This window comes from Vulpes lagopus, chromosome 19 (genome assembly GCF_018345385.1).
Source record: "Vulpes lagopus strain Blue_001 chromosome 19, ASM1834538v1, whole genome shotgun sequence".
NCBI classification, from domain to species: domain Eukaryota; kingdom Metazoa; phylum Chordata; class Mammalia; order Carnivora; family Canidae; genus Vulpes; species Vulpes lagopus.
Window position 1 is genome coordinate 35015881 of NC_054842.1, and position 21487 is coordinate 35037367.

At 48.3% G+C, this 21487-nt stretch overlaps 1 protein-coding gene across 4 annotated transcripts in view; it reads right to left on the bottom strand.

Annotated features, from left to right (window-relative positions):
- Positions 1-367: 367 nt before the first annotated feature.
- Positions 368-21487, bottom strand: part of DZIP1L (DAZ interacting zinc finger protein 1 like) — a 52089-nt gene continuing 30969 nt past the window's right edge. For 2 of the 4 annotated variants that reach the window (XM_041734524.1, XM_041734525.1), the window contains exons 7-17: positions 17825-17887; positions 16450-16590; positions 13923-13953; positions 12870-12920; positions 12001-12066; positions 8561-8691; positions 7263-7458; positions 4650-4872; positions 4093-4250; positions 885-1106; positions 368-485 (exon numbers count right to left, since the gene is read on the bottom strand). In XM_041734524.1, the coding sequence (XP_041590458.1) occupies positions 898-1106; positions 4093-4250; positions 4650-4872; positions 7263-7458; positions 8561-8691; positions 12001-12066; positions 12870-12920; positions 13923-13953; positions 16450-16590; positions 17825-17887 (1269 nt within the window). In that variant the 3' untranslated portion in view covers positions 368-485; positions 885-897. The remainder of the gene's footprint in view (positions 486-884; positions 1107-4092; positions 4251-4649; positions 4873-7262; positions 7459-8560; positions 8692-12000; positions 12067-12869; positions 12921-13922; positions 13954-16449; positions 16591-17824; positions 17888-21487) is intronic. The other 2 variants (XM_041734526.1, XM_041734527.1) reach the window with 2 other exon arrangements.

Below are 21487 nucleotides of genomic sequence, written 5' to 3' on the forward strand. Positions count from 1 at the left end.
ACAGAGCTCAGACTGTATCAGAGGACTCCTGACTCCTGCTTCCAACACCCTGCCACCCTATCGTCCCACCTGGTTGCTATCAGTACTTCTCCAAAGCTCTGGTTCTGGTGGATTCCATGTGACAAAACAAGGGGCAAAATAAACCTCACTCAGATTCTTTCTTCTGATATCTCTGCAATCCCAGGAAAATGTCTACTGGGACAAAAGGTCATTCTCTCCAAGTCACAATGAGTTGCCAAATCAGAAAACGCAAAGAATATTATAGGGTATTTCCAGAACTAGAGAAATCTGAGCTGGAGAGCTCAGCTCACTCACCTGAGGAAGCCAGCCCACCTGAGCTCTTGTCAGGGGGTTGGGGACTCTCCTCCAAAGTCTCAATGTCAGAGCATTCCCAGTCAGCCCGTGACTGGGGCCTAAAAGGATCTTGTAGGGGCTGGAGCAATGTCTGCTGCTCTGCGTCCTCTTCCAAACTGAATGGGGACGTACTGTCACAGAGGGGAAGAAATGAAGGCTATATGGACCAGAAAAACTTTAAAAGCCATACCTTGCCACTTGCAAGTGGGTTTGGTTTGCCCTGTCAGCCAGCCCTGCTCCTTCTTTGGGCACAGGTGACAGCCAAGAGTCACCCTGGAGTACAGCAGCCACACCAGCAACGCTGTTAGAAGATGAGGACCGAACCCTTCCCGACCAGTAACTAAGGCTCAAGGAAGAGATGGGGAAGGAAAGGGTAGGTTTGTCCTGGCTGAGAGACAAGGACTCCGTCTCTTGATGAGAGCTTGGGATGGACCCCACCTGAGGCCCCTCATGTTCACTTCTCTCTCGGTCCCTCACCTGTCTCTGGAGCAGGGCTGCCTGAGGCTGCGAGTGCAGAGTGTGGGACTCACCTTAGCCCACGCCTCAGGGACGCAGGGGAGTCGAAGTGTCCGTGTGCTCTCTGATGTGGAATAGGGGCAGGTACCCGAGCCAGGCCAGGGCCATGGCCTTTGAGGCTCTGACGAGTTTCCATGGGTACCTCTGCCACCGAGGATGGCAATGCCACAGGAAGGGTTTGGCCTTTGGCTTTGGCTGGGCCTCTTTGATGACCTTTGGGCCCCGCTGCCTTTGTACTAGAAACAGAGATAGAAAAAAGTTCCAGGGCATGACCATGTGGGCCCTCGAGCCTGAAGGGAGGTTCCAGAATGCTAAAAAAGGACAAGTCACTCTATCACTCTGTACCGTAATAACCACAGCCAATATAATCATTGCCCCCACCCCCAGGCATCCTGCCGCCTGTCAGTCGGGCTTGGGACCCACCCCCAGTCCTCCAAGAGAGACCAGGAGAGAAGCTGGTGTTCCAGAGTCATGTCATCACTCCAGGAGTCCCACAGGAGTTGGCAGGTCTGAAGAGGGGCCCAGCTGGTCCGCAGCTGAGCCCTCCCAGTGCCGACCGAGGGGCTGGCCTCACCAACAGCACCTATCCTCTCTACCCACCTGGCCTGCAGCCAGCGGAGTGCAGGCCACCTGCAGGAAGGCCATGCTGCCACAGGACCACATGGGCATCCAGACCACCAAGTCCCCCAAACTTGAGGGTGGCAGGAGTGCTAAAGGCAGGCCCGCAGACCCTCCTTTTTCTGAATTGCATCAAGTCCCATTAGGGCAGGATGGGAGGCAGGGGGATCCAGGATCAGCTTTTTTTTCTTTCTTTTTATGGAAAGAGACGTGCGTTGCAGGGGATCAGGGTAAGTAAGTACTGTTCCACTGTTCCCGTGAAACACACGTGTGTGGGCTGTCACTGGGTAAAACGTGTTTCTGACTGTGGTTCAAGATAGAAAGCATCTGGAATACACTGCTCTCAGATAATGCATTGACACAGAAGTGGATCTCCTAGGACGGGCAGGCCAGAGGGAAGGGGAAAGCAGACCAACTGGCTGAGGCAAAGTAACGACAGCTAACTACTGCACACAGACTACAGCACCCACCGAGCCCAGAGCCCTTAGGAGAGTGTCCTTCTCCTTCCTCGCCCGAGGCTGTGAGAGATCCAGGCACTCAATCGACACCCACAGTTCCACGGAAGGAAGGGGTAGGTGCAAACCCAGGTCATGGGCCACCCCAAATCTAGGACTCTTGCCACTCATGGGCGGGTCTCATCCACAGCTTTGGCCCAGAACAAAAGCAACACTATCTAAGCAGAGATCACAGGTGCCCATTCACACAACACTTATGGGACCTAGGAAAGGAGCATGTGGGCATGGGCTGGAAAGAGAGATCAAGAAAATGTTTTTGCCTTGTCCTGCTGCCGAGGCCACCCATGCCACCACACAGCTGTTCTCACAACCATGGCCACGTGTTCACCTTCCCCAGCCCCGAGAGCGAGCCCCCCGCGAGGGTTCTCGCCACCACACCACCCTAAAGTTCTTGCCTTGTCCTGCTCCTCACCCAGACCTGGCACCAGCAGGTCTGGGCTCTGCCTTCTTGCTGCCCAGCCCTGGGCAGAGAACAAGGCCACCAGGGAGGAGGTGGGTGACAGGAACTGCCTAGGAAGTGGCTGCCCTTCTAACTGGCCTCCCCTCCCAGCACCCGCCCCAGGCCAGACTTGGATCCAAGCAGCAGCCACTGCTGCCCTGGTCCTCTGGTCAGACGTGTGGGGAAGGAGGCCAGCATTGCAGTCCCCACTTCCCATCAACATGGGCTACTTTGGGCACAGGGCTACGTCAGCCACCAGGTTCCCTGGCCGTAGTGAAACACAGAGCCATGTACATCATGTACCAATGAAAAGACGCTGCGACCATCCTACACATATAGCTGCACCTAACCACGTGGCTGCGCACAGAGGCTTAGGAAGCCGGGCTTCCCTCTCGCTGGGTGGCAGAGGTGGACCTCCACTCAGCTGGGATGTGAACAGCAAGACCAACAAGCAAATACAGCCTCCTTCAACATCTTCACTGAGAAGAAAAGAAATGTTGTAAATAGAAATCATCACAGAGGGACCGAGGGCCAGAGGGGTTTATGGAAACTCTATGCGGGAAAGGGGGCGGGCAGCCCGGGGGGCTCAGCGGTTTAGAGCCACCTTCAGCCCAGGGCATGATCCTGGACACCCGGGATCCAGTCCTGCGTCGGGCTCCCTGCATGGAGCCTGCTCCTCTCTCTGCCTGTGTCTCTGCCTCTCTCTCTCTCTCTGTGTCTCTCATGAAAAATAAATCAACCTTAAAAAAAATAAAATAAGGAAGGGGGCCTAAGCAGGGACATAGATTATCGATAGACTCCTGGCAACCTGCTAAACTATGGTGATACCCAGACCTCAGGAACGCCCACGGAGCAGGGCGCCAACCACCACCTCATAAGATTCAAATGTCAGAGGGTCTGAGCAGAAGTCTGGTGCTACATCAGCCCTAGGTTCATCGATTCGTTCAAAAACTGCTTGTTAAAGGACACCTGGGAGGCTCAGTTAGTTCAGCATCCGACTCTTGATTTTGGCTCAGGTCATGAACTCAGGATTGTGAGATCGAGTCCTGAGGCGGACTCTGTGCTCAGCAAGGAGTCTGCTTGAGATTCTCTCTTCCTCTTCCCCTGCCCCTTTCTCTGCTCACTCATTCACACACCCGTGACCCCTCTCTCAAATAAATAAGTAAAATCTTTTCAAGAAAGAAAGAATTGTTCGTTAAGGGCTACTTTGTGCCAGGCGTTGTGTTCCTCACCCCTGATTAATTGTCTTGTCCTGACACCTCATTTTACAGCAAAGGAACCAAAACCCCTCAGTCAAGCACAAGCAGGTAGCAAACGACAGAGCTCAGACTGTATCAGAGGACTCCTGACTCCTGCTTCCAACACCCTGCCACCCTATCGTCCCACCTGGTTGCTATCAGTACTTCTCCAAAGCTCTGGTTCTGGTGGATTCCATGTGACAAAACAAGGGGCAAAATAAACCTCACTCAGATTCTTTCTTCTGATATCTCTGCAATCCCAGGAAAATGTCTACTGGGACAAAAGGTCATTCTCTCCAAGTCACAATGAGTTGCCAAATCAGAAAACGCAAAGAATATTATAGGGTATTTCCAGAACTAGAGAAATCTGAGCTGGAGAGCTCAGCTCACTCACCTGAGGAAGCCAGCCTACCTGAGCTCTTGTCAGGGGGTTGGGGACTCTCCTCCAAATTCTCAATGTCAGAGCATTCCCAGTCAGCCCGTGACTGGGGCCTCTTCCTGAAAGGACCTTGTTTGGGCTGGAGCAATGTCTGCTGCTCTGAGTCCTCTTCCAAACTGAATGGGGACTTACTGTCACAGAGGGGAAGAAATGAAGGCTATATGGACCAGAAAAACTTTAAAAGCCATACCTTGCCACTTGCAAGTGGGTTTGGTTGGCCCCGTCAGCCAGCCCTGCTCCTTCTTTGGGCACAGGTGACAGCCAAGAGTCACCCTGGAGTACAGCAGCCACACCAGCAACGCTGTTAGAAGATGAGGACCGAACCCTTTCCGACCAGTAACTAAGGCTCAAGGAAGAGATGGGGAAGGAAAGGGTAGGTTTGTCCTGGCTGAGAGACAAGGACTCCGTCTCTTCTTGAGAGCTTGGGATGGACCCCACCTGAGGCCCCTCATGCTCACTTCTGTCTCGGTCCCTCACCTGTCTCTGGAGCAGGGCTGCCTGAGGCTGCGAGTGCAGAGTGTGGGACTCACCTTAGCCCACGCCTCAGGGACGCAGGGGAGTCGAAGTGTCCGTGTGCTCTCTGATGTGGAATAGGGGCAGGTACCCGAGCCAGGCCAGGGCCATGGCCTTTGAGGCTCTGACGAGTTTCCATGGGTACCTCTGCCACCGAGGATGGCAATGCCACAGGAAGGGTCTTGGCCTTTGGCTTTGGCTGGGCCTCTTTGATGACCTTTGGGCCCCGCTGCCTTTGTACTAGAAACACAGATAGAAAAAAGTTCCAGGGCATGACCATGTGGGCCCTCGAGCCTGAAGGGAGGTTCCAGAATGCTAGAAATGGACAAGTCACTCTATCACTCTGTACCGTAATAACCACAGCCAATATAATCATTGCTCCCACCCCCAGGCATCCTGCCGCCTGCCAGACTCGGGCTTGGGACCCACCCCCAGTCCTCCAAGAGAGACCAGGAGAGAAGCTGGTGTTCCAGAGTCATGTCATCACTCCAGGAGTCCCACAGGAGTCGGCAGGTCTGAAGAGGGGCCCAGCTGGTCCGCAGCTGAGCCCTCCCAGTGCCGACCGAGGGGCTGGCCTCACCAACAGCACCTATCCTCTCTACCCACCTGGCCTGCAGCCAGCGGAGTGCAGGCCACCTGCAGGAAGGCCATGCTGCCACCAGAGGTTGCCACACGACCACATGGGCATCCAGACCACCAAGTCCCCCCAAACTTGTGGGTGGCAGGAGTGCTAAAGGCAGGCCCGCAGACCCTCCTTTTTCTGAATTGCATCAAGTCCCAGTACGGCATGATGGGAGGCAGAGGGGTCCAGGATCAGCTTCTTTTGCTTTCTTTTTATGGAAAGAAACGTGCGTTGCAGGGGATCAGGGTAAGTAAGTACTGTTCCGCTGTTCCCGTGAAACGCACGTGTGTGGGCTGTCACTGTGTAAAACGTGTTTCTGACTGTGGTTCAAGATAGAAAGCATCTGGAATACACTGCTCTCAGATAATGCATTGACACAGAAGTGGATCTCCTAGGACGGGCAGGCCAGAGGGAAGGGGAAAGCAGACCAACTGGCTGAGGCAAAGTAACGACAGCTAACTACTGCACACAGACTACAGCACCCACCGAGCCCAGAGCCCTTAGGAGAGTGTCCTTCTCCTTCCTCGCCCGAGGCTGTGAGAGATCCAGGCACTCAATCGACACCCACAGTTCCATGGAAGGAAGGGGTAGGTGCAAACCCAGGTCATGGGCCACCCCAAATCTAGGACTCTTGCCACTCATGGGCGGGTCTCATTCCACAGCTTTGGCCCAGAACAAAAGCAACACTATCTAAGCAGAGATCAGAGGTGCCCATTCACACAACACTTTCGGGACCTTGGAAAGGACCATGTGGGCATAGGCTGGAAAGAGAAATCTAGAAAATCCTGTGAACACACGGCACTCATCTCACACCTCCAGGACCCACCCTGTAGAAGGTAGGGCCCCAGGACCCGGGAAGTGGACACAGCCCAGGTGGTAGCTCTCACTCCAGGCTTTCTGACCACAGGAGCAAGGGCTGGATGGGAGGGACACCTGGAGGAACAAGGCGCCCTTCCTCTTTGGGAAGCCTGTCCTCATAGGATGCCTTTGTTCCTCCTCCTTGTCTCCCCATCTCCTCTCTCCCCTAAGCCTCCACCCCGCCCCACCCTGCCCCTGTGCTTGGCCTCATCACACCTCCTAGTCCCCTCTGGTTTCCCAGCTGAGGTGGCAAGGCTTGGCACAGATCAGCCTGAGTAGATTTTAAAGTGAGTGGTCCCTGTACCAACTAAAATCATCTCTCATATCCCCAGAGATCATGGTCTACAGTCTCGAAAATTCCTTAGCATGGAGAGTTCAGTTTGGGTCTCCCTGGATATGAGGAGATCAGAGAATCAGTGTGTCCCTCTGGCCACATAGGAGGGGAAGGAGCTGGAGCATCGTCCTGCATGAAGAGCTTCAGACCCCTGAAGCCCTCCCTAAAGCCCCCAATTTCAGCAGCCTGGTGGATCTGGGAATCCGCTAGAAATGGGGGGAGGACTCTCATTCTAGGAACACAAGCTCCCTTGCTTTCTCAGTTCCTTGAGGATAGAGACTAGAGGATCCTCAGCCACAAGCACCAACTGGGCCTTTCCTTGTCACAATGCCCAGGGACAAAGCAGTGGCTGTGATCTGGCCTAGGAAACCAGGCCCAAGCTCTGAGGATGTTTTGGTGGGCAGAACTCACCCAGCCTCTCACACCCTCCACTAGCATGCTCCCTAGCACACTTTTCATCTGATCAGCATCTGCCTCTACCTGCAGCCCCAGCTCTCTCAGGCCTTGGGGCTCCTCCCAGCACAGAGCTAAGCTGCTGAATGCCCCGCTTCAGAGCCACAAACTAAGTGGGCTATTCTCTGTTGGAGGGAAATTTAACTTGTGGTCAAAGCAAGTAAAGCAGCACAGAGCTAAGCTGCTGAATGGGGCAGCAAGCTCAGGACTGACCACAGGCTCTACCTCTGGCTCTCCTCCACCTTCCCCGGGTGACCCTTTACAGCAATGCCCTGCTGGGGCAGGGAGTCCACCCTCCTTGTGTGCAAACAAGCCTGGGTCCTCCTGGTCACAGCCCCCAAGCAAGCCCTCTCACCAGCTCACCTGGAGCCTTGGTGTCCAGCTGGAATCTCAGGGTCCTCTCTTTTTTCTGTATTTTCTTCGCTCTGCTCGTGACTTCTTTGTCAAACTTTACCCTCAGACTCAGAAATTCAGAACATTCCTGTGTCTTCTGCAGCCGCTGGTATCTCAGGAGGGGCTCGAGGTACTGGAGAGTTTTAATGGAGATTCCCTTTTTATTCTAAAAAAGACAGAAGTTCTCTTTTGGAGACAAAAGCCCCTGTTTTCTAAGGGAGAGCCTAAGCCTCTCATATCTGCTGTTGGCCTAGGAGGCACTGTGATCAGCACCGGGTGCTTTCTGGGAGAGAACAGGGTGTGAGCATCAGAGCAGGGTGGACTGTAGTAAGTGTGGTGCTTTAGGGTCTGGGAGCCTCATCAAAACATGCATGGCAGGATGATGCAAAGGGACTACATGCAACTCCAGTGACATCACGGCTCACAGAGCTTAGATGGAGCCGCCTTTCCACCACCCGACTGCATCTGAGCAAGGAGACCACAGCTTGCTCCTTTTTGTACCTCAGACACTATCGCTGTGCTATGCATGTTATTCTCCATGGCTGAGAACATTTGAAAAATCAACTGCAAGAAACAAAAGCCGAGTAACTTTCTGAGACCAGTGGAAGTTGCCTGGATTTTTGGCATCCACCCAGAGCCCAAGAGGATTCATTCAAGGTTAGAAAGAAATGTTTTAATCCAATCTGATCACAGGGATCACAGGGCCAAAGTTGGATGGAATGGTAGTTGAAAGCAGTCAAATATTGACGTTTCCATTTAATAATATATTTCATCAGTGTGTTTAATGATAAAATGCACGCTCTGGTTAAACCCAAGCATGGGGAAACAATGGCATCCAAATACCAATTTGTACCGGATGTAACTTTCAGTGTCTGCCTCACCCACAGGCACTTGATGAGTGGCCACGTGTGCCACTGATGACGGACACTCCACCCAGGGGACCCTTCCAGGGGGTAGACTGAGCCAATTAAATCCCCTCTGTCAGAAACAGGCACAGAAGAAAGCAGCCAATGAGTGGAGAGCACAGAGAGGTCAGGGCGCAGGGTGACAACCCAAGAAACCACCGGAAACAGAGAAGAGAGGCCAAGCGCTGCCATGAGATGAGGAAAAGCTGTGTGGGTTTATATTCCCAGACAAGAAAGGTGCCCCAAATGGAACAAATATGATGGCCTACACTGTTAAGAGCAATCAAGCATTTGTCAGGTTAAGAACACTGTGTATCTAAACGGTAGGTAGCAGCCCTTACAAACAGTGGCCCTGGGGCTTACTTTCGGTATCCCCATGCTTTCCAGCTTCTTTTCCAGGGTTTTCTCCACCATTGACCTGAACTTCAGCAGGGTGGGCTTTGGCCTCAGAGATGCCAGCACCTTCTGCTGGTCACCTCGGGAGTTCTTCAGATCTGCAGCACACAACAATCACCAAGGTCAGCCTGGATGCCCAAAATCTCCATTCCCAAAGCCCCGCTGCACCTGCCTGTCCCTCACTAGCCCATGACCCCGGTCTCTGGCCAGCGAGCCCAGGGCCACTGACCCCACCTGAGTGTCCATCTCAGAAGCTGGGGTGTTTCTGCGGCTGGATACCACTACTTCTGACTGCCTACACACCTGCAGGATTCCCAGCCCCTGCCAGTCTGGACCTCCAAGATCTGGGCTCAGTTCTGCCCCGGTTAACTCAGAACTTTTGGGCTTCTGACTTGATCTTGAGTCCTGGCAGCTCATTCTCAAGCTCCATCCTTCCCACTGCCCAGTTTTATTGAGACATAATTGACATACAGCAGTGTGTATGTTTCAGGTGTACAACGTAATGACTTAAATATATTCTGAGATTATTATCACAGTAAGTTTAGTTAGCATCCACCCTCTCACAGATACAAAATAAAAAAGGAAAAACAATTTTCCCCTTGTGATGGAAACTCTTGGGGTCTACTCTCTTGACAGCTTTCCTGTACACCTCACAGCAGCCTGTCAGCACTGTCATCACGTCCCTGGTATCCCTAGTACTCATTTCACCTCCCACTGGAAGTTTATACCTTTTGACCACCTTCCTCCAATCCTTTCCCCCTACTCCCCACCTCTAGTAACCACAAATTATGATTCTTTTTTTCTATGAGTTTGGTTTTGGGTTTGTTTGTTTAGGTTCTCATATAAGGGAGATTAAACAGCATTTGCCTTTCTCTTTCTGACTTATTTAACATAATGACCTCCAGGTCCATCCATGTTGTCATAAATGGCAGGATTTCCCTCCTTTTATGGCAAATATTCCACTGTATATATATCTACCTCAACCTCATTATCCATTCATCCATCAATGAATGCTTAGGCTCTCCATATCTTGGCTAAATAGATTCCTAGCCCTGGTTGCTTCCCACTCCAGTGTAATACTGACCCCAGCTGATGCCCTCATCCTAATGGTATACCAGGTTCTGTTCCCATACAGGGGATAAAATGCTGGACAGGATAGACACCATAAACTCCCTTCAAGTTTACTGCCTATAGAGATCAGAGATTCACCCTCCAACTGTAGTATATCAGAACCACATGAGTAAAAAAATGCATATTCCCTGGCCCCACCCTCCAGAATGTCTGATTCCATAGGTCTAGGGAAGGGCTCTGGAATCTGCCTTTTAGCTTGCCTAAATGATTATAGTTGAAGGTGAACCACAGGCCATTCTGCAAGAAATACTGACCCAGAGGATAACAACATAAGCAATTACAATAAAATACAGTAACTACTACAAAGGGGCCTTCAAAGGTGAGTCACAGAAGTCCTCCCAGAAGTGCTTTTCAGGGCCAGTGTGAGGCACGGGGTGGGAGGGAAGATGAACACACTGCCGTTAGAGCTGGACCGGCCCTTTGATTCACTCAATAGACATTTTCTGACAAGTAATATGGAGTATAAACAGGCCAGTACTGGGTAATGGGGACACAGAAGAAAACCCTCAAGGAGCTCACATTCCAGAGTGGTACCCTGGCAGCATATTCGAATCTCCTAAGCTCCAACCCAAACTAATTATACCAGAATCTGAAAGTGGGCCCTAGGCTTCAATATTTATTTTTAAAATTCTCCAGATCTTCTAACAAACAGCCAAGCCTGAGAACCAATTGTATTAAAGCAATGGTTCTCAAAGTGTGAGCTTCAGCATTACCACATATTAGAGATGAGGATTTTCAAGGGCACCTAAGTGGCTCAGTTGGTTAAGTATCTGCCTTCGACTCAAGTCATGATCTCAACGTCCCGGGATCAAGCCCCGTGGCGGGCTCCCTGCTCAGTAGAGGGCCTGCTTCTTCCCCTCTCTTTGCCCCTCCCCCCACTCGTGTTCTCTCTCTCTCAAATAAATAATTAAAGTCTCTAAGAAAGAAATGCAGATATTCAGCTCCCACTCCAACCCAACTGAAACAACATGGATGTGGAGCCCAGCAATCTGTTTTCACAAGCTTCCCTCTACCAGGTTGATTCTCCTCCATCAAGTCTACACTGGGGCATGAGCCCCAACCTTGACTACACATTGGAATCACCAGGAGTTTTAAAAGGAAAAGAAAAAAATAATATATATATATATATATATATATTTAAATATATATATTATACATATTTTTACTTATTTTAGAAAGAGAAAGTACAAGCGGGGAGAGGGGCAGAGTGAGACAGAGAACCTCTAGTAGGCTCTCCACAAAGCCCAAAGGGGGGCTCCATCTCATCTCATCTCATGGATGAGATCATAACCTGAGCAGAAATCACGAGTCGGCACTTAACCAACTGAGCCACCCAGGCACCCCACCAGGAGTTTTAAATACTACTGAACCTGGAACCTACCCCCTATATGTTCTGATCGGGGCGGGGGGGCTGGTGTGGTTCTCGAAGAGTAACAAGTGACCTTCATTATTCTTAATGTGCAGCCAGATGCAGAGAGCCACTAATCTGATGGTGGTTCTCCAACTTGAGCATAAATTGGAATGCCCTGGAGGGTGGGCAAATCAGAATCCCCTGAAGGCTGCTGGATCCCACCCCAGAACTTCTGATTCTGTTTATGTGGGATAGGGCTGAGAATTCAAAAATTTTCATTTCTAACAAGTTCCCAAGTGACACGGCTCCTGCTGATCTGGGACTAGAAGAGGCAGGCAGGCACATAAAGAGGCCAAGCACAGTGTGACCAGTATGGGAGACCTCCACTGTGTGTGACAAGATGGGACAGGGAGGGGTCAGCCGAAGCATCCTCCTCAGCCTCCCTTTCTCTAGAACTCGGCACTCCCCGTTGGAGGATTTGGCTCATCCCCTCTATGGACCACAACAGGTTCAGTAACAGGTTGTGTTACTCAATGGATACCTTCCCCAAAAGTTATGTGCAACTCTAATTTTTACTAATTAATTTCAAGGTTGATGCACAGGGTGGGGGTAAGGGTAGTAGTGGACAGGTAAATAAATTTTGGTTCATCCACCCAATACTGTAAAGCCCTGAAAAAAATAATGAAGCAACTCTGTATAAAGGAATATGAAATGATTTCCAAATAAGTTGTTTCGAAAATAAATAACCAAATACAGATCAGTATATATAATTTGATCCCATTTTGGGAAAAAGGGAGGAAAAAAGCATACACATATGTGCTTATATTTGCACCAAATATCTCTGGAAAGATACATGAGAAGCCATAGCAGTACAATCTCAGGGTGGAAACTGGATAGCCCAGTAGGAGGGAGACCAAATGCTTACCAGATACACCCTTTTGCTTGCTTCCTTGCTTTTTTACTTTTTCCCTAAGAGCAGAGGTTACTATCTCTAAAGTAAAGAAAAAATATTACATTAAAAAAAATGCCCTATGGTGAATGAACTCTTTGGTGACACAAGTAAAACTCCTTCCTGGGTGAATCTGTTGGGTCACTTTGGAAGTGTATACCATAGGCTGGCTCAAGAGGGCAGGCCCTGGTCAGTGGGTCAGCTGTGAGTACTCCCTCATCTTTCTTGGGAGCTCCTTCTCCCCATCTATCCCAGGAACTCCCTGCAGTCTTTTTTTTTTTTTTTCCAGTTCTCCTTTGCATCCCCTTGAAACATCTGGTTGAAATCTCTCTGCATATCAGATCATCATGGAATGGAATGAATAGAAACAGCAGGTGCCCAGTGCTGTGAAGAGGGAGCCGAGGCAGATTCCTGTGTGAGCAAATCCCTGCATGGTAGCTCGGCCCTGCGTGCTCTGTTCAACACGCAGAATAAAACCCCGCAGGCCGTGTTAAGCCAGCACAGAGAGCCCTCATCCTCTGTGCTGACAGTACAAAGGGGAGAGGTAGTGGGACCGGCACAAGGGACAGGCTATGCATCCAACGCCTTCCAAATCCTGCCTCCTCCCACCTGCTGGCTCTGTGACTCTGGGCAAGTCACGAACCCCTCTGGTTTGCACATGGCATGTTAGTGCCTGCATGTAACATGCCCCACGCACACAAGGTGCTTGAGAAATATTTATCTCATGTCCCTACTTCCCTTCCCTGAAGCTTCAGGTCACCACAGACACAGTGAAGTAGACACAAGGTAAACATTGAGGACAAATCTGCGTCCTGCATTAGACACTGGGAAGAGTCAGGCCTCACCCTCACTGGAAGAGTCTTCTGGTTCCACAGCCTTTAGGCCCTTACAGGTCCCTGAGGAGAGCAACAACAGTTAGTGGTCCCCATGCCCTGGACCCCATAACTGACTTAAAGGAAAGGATGGGACATCGTGTGAGTCCCAACCACAAAGAGTAAGCCCTCCTGTGCTTTCTTCACTAGGGAGAGGCAGGCTGGAACGGTGGTCACAAGCTCAGACACCGGGAGCCAGAGAGACCAGAGTTCACGGTCCAGCTCTGCCCATCACTAGCCGCGCACAACATGGGGAGTCCTGGAACCTCACCAAGCCCCAGCCTCCTCATCTAGAAAGTGAGGATGATAATGCCCATCCCACATTAAATTGTAGGGATGATGTAATTAGACAATGAATCTAAAGTGCTTGGCGAAGCACATGGCACACATCCTAGCCCCAGCCCTCGGGATGTTCGGGGCCACAGGGATAGTGCCTCTCTGAACTGGTTGCAAAGCTGGGAAAGACACGTCTGACCTAGAGGCAGGGAATGGGGAGAGACGTGTGGGTTTGCAAGAAAAGGCAGGAGAGTGGCTAAAGAGAGGACAGAAGAAGTGGGATGGAGTAGGAAGGGCCAGGTTTCATAAGCGGCTGGCCAAGGTCTTCCAAGCAGGGGCAGTCCCCTGTAGGTTACCGGCTCCCTTTAGACACCAGCACTACATCCATTAGACACACACACACACACACACCCCAGAGTAACACACCAGGGTGCCCCAGAGGAAGACAGCACATACTCTAAATAGGCCACAATCACATCGATTTGGGGTCAACTTGTTACACACTGGGACCAAGGTGAAAGTGAGTATCTCGAACCACAGGCATGAGGAATTAGAGAAAACCTCTTCATGAACCCCACTCCATCAATCACTGCCTTCAGGGTCCTCACCCTTCCCCATGTCTCCACCACCCCACAGAGAAGAGCAGCCACCACCCCCACCCTCATTCTATAGCCTGACTGGTGGGGAAAAGAGAGAGAAGAGGCCAAGACAACAGCCAAGACTGTGACAAAATACCCCATGTGGACTTACCCTCCTCCTTCCTGAGAGACATGGTCCGAATCTACAAAGATGCAAACAGAGCAGGTTACAGCCAGCAGGAAACTCTGCTCTGAGCAGTGGGGCTGCCTGGCACCATAAAGAAGGGACACCCACTGTTTCTGTGCCACCCACTGGGAACTAGAAGGAGCTCCGAGTACACTGCCCCAACCTCCCAGCACATCCCCCCACCATCCATACTTGAGAGGGGATGGCACCAAGTCCGAATGGCAGCAAGCAGGATGCCATCAGGCTTCATTTCCCCACAGTGGGGAAGCAAGAATGCCCCTCTTCAGAAAGGGAGTGTGACTTGAAGGTCAGGAGTCCCACGCAAGCAGAGTGAGACAGGCACATAGCAATACTAACGGTACAACTAGTAGAAAACCAGAGTGAGGGGCTCCCTCCCCTGAGGTGGGCATCTGAGCTGAGTGCCCCCTGGGAGGACAGAGGAATGATATGGACAGTCACTAAATTGTCTGCCCAGCCCCCCTTTCCCAGAAAGTGCCTCCTTCCACACAACTGCACACGGGACAGCCACTCGTGATATGACCCCATGCCACAGCCACAGCTGACTGTCTAGGTTGGGCCAGAGAACTGAACTGGTAACATGTGAAGTCGAGAGCCAGTGGCAGCCAACTGGTTTTGGTTTTCTTTGTTTACATGTTTGCTTTTTTGTTTTGCCACATGGGGCAAATATGATGTGACAGCCGATCTTTAAAATAAAAGAAAAAGTTGAAACAGATCTAGAGAAAAGAACAGAGACACACAGCAAAAGAAAACTTCTGATGACATTCATGTCTCTGGTTCTAGTTAATCCCAGTCAGCTGCTCTCCTGCCTTGAACTCTCTAAGACACCCTGTCTTATCTTTATGACAAACCCCCTCTTCTGCTTCAGCTTGAGTTGTTTTTTTATTATCTGCTGATGAATGACACATCCAATGTCGGTTTCCAACTCCTTCCTCCTTTGCCTGCCTCTATTCTAGAGACTCTAAACTATTTGCTTTCCAACATTCCTTGCAGCTATGGTTATCCATGTAATATGGCTTTGACCAATAACATATAAGCAAAAGTCTTAGGAAGGGGCCTTTTCCTAAAATTTTTCTATTGAAATATGGTTGTGATGGTTGGGGCTATGGCAGCCATCTTGCAATTATGAGAGTCAAGCTTAAGAACAGAGTCACCATGCTGAAGATGGTAAAAAGAAAAACTGAGTCTGGATTTCCAATGGCGTAATTTTACTGTAAAACCAAGGCCGTCAACTGTCTCCTCTTTTGCTGTTACAATAAAAATAAACTATTAACCTATTCTAAGTCCATGGTTAACCAATGGGTTCCTTAGTGAAATATTTGCAAACAAGAATCCTAGGTAACAGAAGAAGAAATCTCCAGACTGAACCCGAGGTGGCCAAAGCAATGAAGAGCTAAGTGAGGGGACAACAGTAAAAAGAAAAGCAGCAGGGGAGGAGGTTAGATATGTTACCTGGGTGAAGTAAGGCTGAGAGAACAGAAAAGCAAAAATAGCTGGGATGCAGTATTAAGAAAACTGAACTAGTGACAGCAGGTGCTCTGCTCAGAGAATCTGTGTGAATGGTGGCATCAGAACCATGGCAAGGACCCCAGGCCACAGAGGGGCCCCTCTGATGGCAGGTACCCCTCTCTGCTGACCTGCACCTCAGAAAGGGGAGCTGAGCCTGGAGTAGGCAGAGAGGTGGAGAGTCCTAAAGGGCCAGTTCTAGGAGAGAGGTGCTTTGTGATAGGTGTCTTATAGATCATATTAGTTTATCTGACAGTCTCATCAGAGGCAGTTAATTTAGGGAAAGGGTATTAGTCAGGAAAGTATGCCTGAGAACACAGTGAAAAGGGCACAAGCTTTGCATTCCACTGCCTGGCCAGGGCTGGATCCTCCCTGGCTCTTACAGGGTGTGCTATGTGGACCCAAGGGAGGCATCTGACTTCTCCAGCCTGCCCCATCATCTGTCAGGTGAAGATGGGGGAAAGCCAACATCTGCCTTAAAGGGCAGTCGTGAGGTTTAAATGAGGAAATAAGCAAGTATCAACCAACTGCTGGACCTTACATAGTCTCTGGTGTTAGTGTGAACCTAGTAACACAGCCCTTAAGGACAAGGTGCATCTTCAGCCTCGAAAGAGAGAGGCTGCATCCTCATAATCCTGTATCCCCTGAAGGCTAATGACCATTCTCTCTCCTTAAAGAGCCTCACTGGGCACCTGGGAGGCTCAACGGTTGAGCATCTACCTTGGCTCAGGGCATGATCCCAGTATCCTGGGATTGAGTCCCACACCAGGCTCCCCACAGGGAGCCTGCTTCTCCCTCTCTCTCGGTACCTCTAATGAATTAATTTAATTTAATTTAACTTAATTTAATAATTTAATTTAATTTAATTTAATTTAAAAAGCCTCATACTAATGAGACCACTATCAGTGAGTCTGGAAATTGAAAGAGATCCTCACAGAAACAAGATCTAAGGGCCTGGGGGCCTTGCTGGGAGAAGGAACAGACTTACCACCTGCTTCTGGGAGGCAATGCGATTAGCATATTTCTGGAGCTGGGCCTTGAGAGCATTGATTTGCTCCTGGGACTCTGCAGCTGCTTTCTGCTGAATCTCATACATGTAGGCCGGGAGCTTTTCCATCTGCTCCTGCAGCTGGGGGGCACAGGACACTCAGTCATTATCGCAGGGATCCCTGAGTGCCCAGTATCTGCAGACCTGCATCTTTAGGCAAATTCTGGCTGCGGTTTCACCTGAAGCAGGGGTAGAGGGTCTCCAGACCTGGGCAGGGACTTTCTAACAAGACAGACTACTTTCCAGGTTGGGGACATTTTCAAGCTATGCTTGAGGGTTAGCAAGAATTGGATACAAGCCTCTAAGATCAAGGCAGAAAGGCTCTCTGTCCAGTGTGGCAACCCACAGAAGGACAGTCCAATAACTTGAGGCCATTCAGAAGTCATCAAATGATGTTTTTAGGTAAAAAGAAAAGGTGAAGAAAATATGGTCACATGCTGTTGCACGAGGAGAGAGAAAATGAGAACTGTTTCTAATTGCAAAAAGAAACTCTAGAAAAATACACAAGAGAGCAGTGAAAGTGATCAGCTGTGGGGTGGGTGCTGGGCAGGTATGGATGATGGAGATGGGCTGGAAATGAACCTTAATATATTTCAGTGCATTGTACTGAGTGTATCTTAATATATTTCTTCCACTTTGGGAATAAATTGAAATGTATTTCCCATTTTAAGACGTTTCAAATAAAATCAAACCATCAGATGGGAATTACTGGAAATGGAGGTGTCTATCACGCTCTAGCCTCTGATCTGAGCACTTTTCATCTTCTGAGCTTCCCGCAGGCAGCTCCTGGGGCTCTGGTTAATCGGCTTCCTCCTCAACTTGCTTTCTCCTTGGGGGCATTTTCATAGAAGCTGTTTTCTCATCCTGAGGCCTGCTGCTCTCTGTTCCCTGGTCTCCGTATCTGAGCCCTTCCATTTGACTCCCCCTGAATATAGCTGAAGTCCACAGCCACCCGGTTCTCTCCTGGTGGGGTCAAAGGGCCCAAACATGAAATGACCAGGCAATTCTTCTGAAGTTTCCAGGACAGCTCTCCTTGGAGGGCCTGAAGGGGTCCTTGCATAGGGGACCACAGAGAAGAGCAGATTTGGGGTTCAGAAGAGAAGCCTCAGCAGCCCCAATTCCTGGTCAGATAGGCTGCTGTCCAGGCAGCTGACTCCTTCCGAGTATTGACAGGGGCCAGCTGCCAGGAAAGCTATCAGCAACAAAATACCAACCAACCAGTTTGAGGAGGGTAGTGCTGGAGAATGGGGGTGCCATAGGATGAGACAAGGTCTCAGGAAACCAAGCTCCCCCCAGACCACCCAAGCCAAGCTACCTCTCGCTTCTGAGCTGCATGCTCTTTCTGCAGTTCCTTCATTTTTCTCTTCCATTCTGTTTTCTGAAAAAGATAACTGTTTGACAACTGGGCCTCTAGATATTAAAATATACTCTAAAGCTAAAGGAATTAAAAAGTATTGGCTCGTGATTCAGCAGAGCAGTGAAAAGAATAGAAAGCCCAAAGATAGGGAGGTGGGGGGAATGAAATCTTAGTCTGAAGGAAGACAGATTATTGACAAATGGAGTTCAAACAGGTGATTAACTGCCTGGGGAAAAAAAATATATATGATCTTGAATCTTATTTCGTATCTTAAGCCAAATAAGTTGTAGGGGCATTAAAGATTTAAACTTAAAAAACCGAAGTGACATGAGCAAGGTGGGGCAATGGAAGGTTCCAGCTCTCAAACCGCCCACAGGGGAGGATTCCTTTATGGGAGCCCAGGAATCCAGCAGAGAGTCTCTAGCACCTCAATGGAGCAAAAATAACCTGAGAATAGATTCATTCCAGAGAAGTTTCACTGGCCTACATCTGCTCTGCTCTCCCCAAGGTGGCACAGCTCAGTGCCAAGAGAGACTCTCTCAGCCTGCAATTTTCCCCACAGGGGAAAGTGAGAGTGAGGGAGCACCACTGCCCCAGCCTCCCAGGATGCTGCCCAGGAGGCCCAATTCTGTCCCTCTCAGAACTGAGGGAAAGGGCAGAGCTGAATCAGCCTGTGGTGCTGGCATAGCAGATCCAACTGGCTTGTCTGTGGACACGGGGAGGTGTAAGATGAGAAGTTCTTATATGCAACTGATATTAAGCTGTTATCAGCTTAAAATAGACCACTGTACTAGAAGATATTTTATGTAAGCCTCATAATAATCACAAAAAAACCTATAGCAGATATGCAGAAGATAAAGGAATCAAAGCATACCACTCTAAAATAAAATCATCCAATCAAAAAGGCAGGCAGCAAGAGAGGAGGAAAGGACAAAGCAACCACAAAACAATCTGAGAACAATTAACAAAATGGCAATAGGAAGTCCTTACCTACCAATAATTACTTTAAATTTAAATGGATTAAGTTCCCTAAGCCAAAGACAGAGTGAGTGAATGAATTTAAAAAAAAAAAAAAAAAAAACAAGATCTGGCTATGTGCTGCCTGTTAAGAGACTCACTTTAAGAACACGCATAGTCTAAAACCAAAGCGATGGAAAAAGATATTTCATGCAAACGGTAACCAAGAGAACAGGGGTAGCTATACTTCCATTAGGTGACACATGCTTTAAGTAAAAAACTGTTACAAGAGACAAAGAAGGTCACTATATAATGATAAAGGGGTCAATTCATCAACGGAATACAATTATTAATACATACGCATCCAACATCAGAGCACCTATATATACATAAAGCAAATATTAATACAACTAAAGGGAGAAGTTGCAATACAGTAAGAGCATGGGGCTTCCATGGCCCCCTTTCAACAATAGATAGATCATCCAGACAGAAAACCAATAAGGGAACACTAGACTTGAATAGCACTATAGACCAAATGGACCAGACAGACATATATAGAACACTCTATCCAAAAGGAAAACCATCTATGGAATGGAGAAAATATTCTGCAAACCACATATCTGACAGGGGGTTCATATGCAAAATATAAGGAACTTATACAACTCCGTTAGAAAAAAAAAAATTAACGACCCAAATAGGCATTTCCCCAAAGTTGGCCTACAACATCATTAATCAGCACAGAAATATAAATCAAACCACAATGAGATATCACCTCACACCTGTCAAGATGGCTATTATTTTTTAAAAAACAAAATACAACAAATGTTGGTCAGGATGTGAAGAAAAGGGAACCTTCATACCATGTTAGTGGCAATGTAAATTGGTATAGTCATTATAGAAAATAGCTATAGAGTGGAAGTGCCTCAAAAAATTCAGAACTGACTTACTCATTTTCCCCAAGTATCTCCCACATATAAAGGAGTTATACTTGTTAATAAACCTATTTACCTGCTGTTTAAAAAAAAGTAAGGGGTACCTGGTGGCTTAGGCAGTTAAGCATGACTCTTGATTTTGGCTCAGGTCATGATCTTGAGTCATGGGATTAGCCCCATATTGGGCTCCATGCTCAGCAGGAAGCCTGCTTCTCCCTCTCCCTCTGCTCCAACCCCTGCTCATATACTCTCTCTCTCTCTCTCTCTCTCTCTGTCTATCTCAAATAAATAAGATCTTTTAAAAGAATTAAAAATAAAACTACCATAAAATTTGACAATCCCACTTCTTAATATTGATCCAAAAAAACTGAAATCAGGATCTCAAAGAGATACTCACACACCCCCCCCCCCGCCATGTTCCCTGCAGCATTATTCACAATAGCCAAAATATGGAAACCTAATAATCCATTGACAGATGAATGGATAAAGCAAACATGGCACATACATACACTGGAATGCTATTCAGCCTTAAAGAAGAAGGAAATCCTACATCAACATGAATGAACCACAAGGACATTACACTAAGTGAAATAAGTCAGACAAGAAAAACACTGTATGATCTCACTTATGTGTGGAATCTAAAATAATCAAACTCATAGAAACAGAGAATGGTGGTTGCCAGGGGTTAAGACGGGGAGAAAATGAAGAGGTTATGGCCAAAGGGAACAAGGTCTGTTATGCAAGATATATTGCATACTTAAAACTTGCTAGGAAGATAGATCTTATGTTGTGTTATTACCACATACACAATGAAAATAATAATAATAATAATAATAATAATAAGGATGGGAGGAAACTTTAGGAGGTGATGGCTATATATGACTGTGATCTGATGGTGGTGATGGTTTCAAGGGTAAATACTTAACCTCAAGCTCAGAGTTGTGCAAATCAAGTATGTACAACTTTTTACATGCCAGTCATAGCTCAGTAAAGAGCTATATATGAATGAAGGAATAAATAAGTAAATAAATAAATAAGGCCATAAAAGCAGTAAAAGAAAACACAAAAACATTTTCTTCTTAAACCTCAGGGTGGCCATAAACAAAAGATTGATAATTTGATCATTTGGACCACACAAACATGATTAATTTCATATGGCCTAACCACCATAAACAAAATTAAAGGAACAATGTGGGGAAATAACCCCAAGAATGAGAAAGGGTTGGGTTTAAGTTCCATATATTATACAAACTCTCTAATTGGTAAGGAAATCAATAGGAAATGAGGCAAAGGATGTAAACAGAGATCACAGGGGAAAAAATTAGCTTTTCTTACTGGGAAACTTGTAAAGTAGTTAGACCTTAAGCTCTTTCTTAGCAAATCTTAGCAGAAACAGAAGCACCGATGTAGTGATGGTGCCCATGGCCAGCCCTTCCTTGCCATGGAGTGATCAGCGTTGCAGACCATGTCTAGCTGGACTGTTGTAAGATTCATCCAGCAGTGACCAGAGCAGAAGAGCAGACTGTGCACAGCCTCTCCAACTCCATATCCAGCCTCAGAATGGGGCAGCATGAAATCGGCCAGGAGAAAAGTTACACCATGGAAAATGGCAATGGCTACAAATTAAATCCTTTTAGGTCCCAAGAGTGGTTTTTAAATATTTACCATCACCCACTTAGACCCACCCCAAACTCCTTCAAACCCAGGAGACTGTCACACTTCCTAACAGTTG